This window comes from Lolium rigidum, chromosome 5 (genome assembly GCF_022539505.1).
Source record: "Lolium rigidum isolate FL_2022 chromosome 5, APGP_CSIRO_Lrig_0.1, whole genome shotgun sequence".
Classification (NCBI taxonomy): Eukaryota; Viridiplantae; Streptophyta; class Magnoliopsida; order Poales; family Poaceae; genus Lolium; species Lolium rigidum.
In genome coordinates, this window is record NC_061512.1 from 147470980 (window position 1) to 147474929 (window position 3950).

The 3950-nt window shown below is 40.9% G+C and overlaps 1 protein-coding gene across 1 annotated transcript; it reads right to left on the bottom strand.

The window, feature by feature from the left end:
- Positions 1–1264: 1264 nt before the first annotated feature.
- Positions 1265–3521, bottom strand: LOC124656525. Its single transcript, XM_047195250.1, has 5 exons — positions 3342–3521; positions 2631–3251; positions 2374–2526; positions 2121–2249; positions 1265–2026 (listed from the first exon to the last, which is right to left on the bottom strand). The coding sequence occupies exons 1-5, from the start codon at positions 3519–3521 to the stop codon at positions 1265–1267; spliced, it is 1845 nt and encodes a 614-aa protein (XP_047051206.1).
- Between the last annotated feature and the right edge of the window lie 429 nt (positions 3522–3950).

Below are 3950 nucleotides of genomic sequence, written 5' to 3' on the forward strand. Positions count from 1 at the left end.
TATCTAATATATATGTAAATGCGTGAGTATATTTAAATGCATGATTAACACAGGAACGAATCAGATGTGAAAACTGCAGAGGTCGATGGTACCAATAACGACAAAACGTTTCCTCTGGTGCTAAGTGCAGGGCAAGAGAAGAACATGTACTATTTCACATTTATAACTTCCTTCTACTGTCAATCCATAAGTACTATGTTACTTAAACAGATTTTTGTAAACCTTCAGGGAATTTAATTTCAGCTCGGAACTCCCTGATGAATCGATAGATACCTGCTTGTTCCAAGATAGTTCCTTGCTAAGCGAATCTGTGAATGGAATGGTAGATATAGCCAAGGGGAATGGCACTAGAAGTTTCTCTACTTTCAACAATATGGATGAGGACAGTGTCGGAATGGATGTGACGTCCCAGAATAAGTATGCATTTCACATTTCAATCGTTACATAATTTTTTTAATAGGCAAGCTGTAATTACTTGTCTAACCTATTAATTCAATACAATTCCAGGGACTACAATGTTGGTCCAATAGAGGAGTCGATGAGGAAATATTGCGAGGACAAAAGAACGGTCATGTTCAAGCCGGAGGTAGGAATGGAGTTTTCCTCGACAGAGGAAGCTTACCAATTCTACAACATGTATTCGTGGGTAGCCGGTTTTAGCATAAGACTAGGAGACAACTACACGAATAAGAAGAAAGAAAGGACAATGCAGGAGTACCTTTGTCAGCGGCAGGTGCCATACTACATAATTTATTGGAATTAATATCTTATGCTTAGGTAGAACTCTACCTTGTTGTAATTAGGTGTGCTATTTCTTTTCCAGGGTACTGACAACGAGACAAAGTACTCTACAACAAGGTGTGGATGCAAGGCAATGATGAGGGTTTCTGTCAATGATAATTCTGTCTGGTATGTTAAGAAATTTGTAGTTGAGCACAACCATGATATGGTAGAAAGCTGTGGAGAGAAAAAACACCTTCCTTCACATAGACAAATTGATAAGCACACTAAGGAGATGATCAGGCATTTAAGAGAGAACAATGTAAGCCTTACTAGAGTAATTTAGTCATGGGTAGTTTGTTTGGATCAATGGAGAATGTGCCTTTCAGTAAGAAGACACTCCGAACGGTATGTTCTAGAATAGCAAAAGAAGCTTTGGTTGATGATGTTCAGAAAACTCTAGAATCATTTAGGGAAAAAATATCTAGAGATCATAGGTTTGTCTTCACGGCAGAGCTAGACGACGACAGTAGATTGAATTCTCTTATGTGGACAAGTGGAAGGAGCAGATCATTATACCAGCATTTCCCAATGGATCATCTTCAAGTGGATCGTCTATAATGGGTACTTGCATGTTCACAACTGATTCCTCCGGGAATAGCCTGCGAGTCCGGACCCATCTCGATGACTTAATAATCCTCTCTGTTTCTGCAGTGGTGACAACAATAGTAGACAATTGGAGGCAGTTGTTCTGAAGATCAACAGAACATTGTCTACCATCTATACTTCCGGGGCAGCACTGATTACCTTCCTCCGTGGTGTGACCTCTATCTGGTGATATCTCAGTGCTTTGGATAGCCGCGTGGGTATTGTCGACTCGGTTGGGTGGGTCTGCTTGTACTGACAACTCAACTGGGAACTGGACTCTAGTGGAATCAATTAGATGTGCCTGTGACGGCGAGTTTAGAAAACTAGGCTGTGTGTAAGGTGTATAGCAAACTCTGAAAGTTGCATGTGGATCCTGAGATTTCTGCAAGGCATGGGCTTGAGCGTCCACTATGCTGCCGGCAACATAAGTAGGATGGACGATGTCAGGAACTGTTGTCACTGGAATAGAAGATTGTGCGTTTGATGAAGAATCTGCCTGTGCAGAATACAATTTCTCGTGGAGAGAACGAATGGCAGATGCTCGTTCGGAATCAATCTTCATAATCATCTCTGACAATGATTTGAAAGATTCTGCATAGACTTCATCCCTTGCTTTGACAAACTGCGCGTCGATTTCCATAATTCCATTGAGGAAAACCTGATCACGAGCACAGAGTAGTGAGTTGATGAAATAGGCCAGGAAAATGCTTGCTGACCTTATTCTGTAAATGTTTTTCATACAAGTCAATTACCTCGTCAACATGAATGACGGGCAAGCTATGGCTGCAAGGATCACTGGCATTTTTTGCACCTACATCATGTGAGCTTGATGTTGCTGTGTTGCCATGGTTGCACTCGTCCGCGTAAGTAGACTCGTCCATCTGAAAATCGGTTTAATCCAAAAATGTTGTGGATACCTGGCTAAATAGCATGGTTTCCTCTTTCTATGCTGAAACTAGATGCACACATGTACTCCACGAAAAATGTATGACACATCGGAATTACCTCTAGCTTCCCATACACTGGGCCATCAGCTGTTCTGCACTTCAAATCAGTCAAATCTAGAAGGTCCAGCATATCAGTTGTAACATAGATTGCACGAGGGTCTCCGTGGGGGACTTTCAAAATGGCAGATTTAACAACATCAATATAAATGAGCTGCAAAACAAATTTGAGGCATGATTACTTAACCAACACACATATCAGGTGTAATATACTTCTGAAAAAAACATATAGGATGTGATGGCTACCATCTGACTTACAATCAAAACATGAACACACCCGTGCACGTTGACATTAGCAGCCTTCGATTCTCTATACTCCCGAATACCTTCAATGAGCACATCAGCTACATGGTCACACCAATTCATGTCCTTAATAATCTCAACATTGTTGACAATTGGGGAGTAGCTAAGGTTGACATAGTGTCCACTTGATGGAGCGAGATATATACAGAGGACGTAGAGCATGAAAGATCTTTTAAATTGTTCCGGGTCATGGGTCGCTACTAGAGACTCTAGTGTGGACTTAGAGCTCAAACACCTAGCACCTTTCTCTTCCTTTAGTTCTTTATCTTCATCCGTGGACCCCTTGACTTTCCCACGTTTGCTACGTGGCAAAGGAACAGCATATGGACCATCAGGGATACCTAACAATTTCTTGATAAAGGGTTTGATTTTGATTGGTCTACCACGTACAATAAGAGCTTTGTCCTTCCAACTACACTGGTTAACTAGCCAGACAGTCAAGTCCTTAGGGAGCCTGCAATTTGGCATGGAAAGAAATACCGCAAAGCCAATCTCCTCAACCCATTTCCTCTGATCCGTGTCAAGGTTCCTCACCAGATCGACCAACAAGTGAGGGGAACATTTGAACCCAATATTCTGTTTACAGTTGAAGGGTACTAAGTCAGGAACAATTTGCACGTGTAAATAATCCTCTAAAGAAAGGAAGGAGGAATATGGGTTCATCACCTGTTTGGCCTTAGCATCCTTTGTGTTTTTCCTGCCTTTTTTCCTTTTCTTGGTTGTTCTGTTCTCAGATCCTGAATCAGAGACATATCCGTCCATACGGTTCTTCCTGCTACATTTTTTGGATTTTAATCTTGGAGATGCACATGATGGTCTCTCGAAGTCGTCATCGCTGAGGTCCATTGTGCTCTCTATACACAAAAAGTTAAATCTAGCATTAGTAGATTAATCATGTTTAAAATATGCGGCAAGCTGAGCCATACATAAGAATAACTATTCAGAGAAGCTAAACTGACAACGAGGTGGAACTGGGCTTAACAGGAAGTTCATAAAATAAATATATGAAAGCATCAAGAGTACTCATAATTTGACACTACCTTCTTATGTGTTTCCTTATTTGAGACCGAAACTTTTTTTCTTCCCTATTAGACACTACATCCGTCCATTTTTAACACTAAAGGTGTTAGATGAAACATGAAAAGGTTCTGTTAGCTGATTCTCCATTTGTTTTCAGTCGTAAGAGGATCAGATAAGGAGTATACAAGGTGAAAAGCTGTATGTTGTACGCACCAAAAAAATGTGTCTCTCTCTCATTCGTTTTGCGCTGAATTC

Excerpts from the sequence above, each read along its gene's own strand:
- LOC124656525 (XM_047195250.1), bottom strand. The coding sequence starts at position 3,521 with ATGGACCTCAGCGATGACGACTTCGAGAGACCATCATGTGCATCTCCA. Across the intron at positions 3,252-3,341 it reads AGGATGCTAAGGCCAAACAG|AATATTGGGTTCAAATGTTC; the intron begins GTGATGAACCCA and ends AACTGTAAACAG. Across the intron at positions 2,027-2,120 it reads CCGTCATTCATGTTGACGAG|GTTTTCCTCAATGGAATTAT; the intron begins GTAATTGACTTG and ends GCTCGTGATCAG.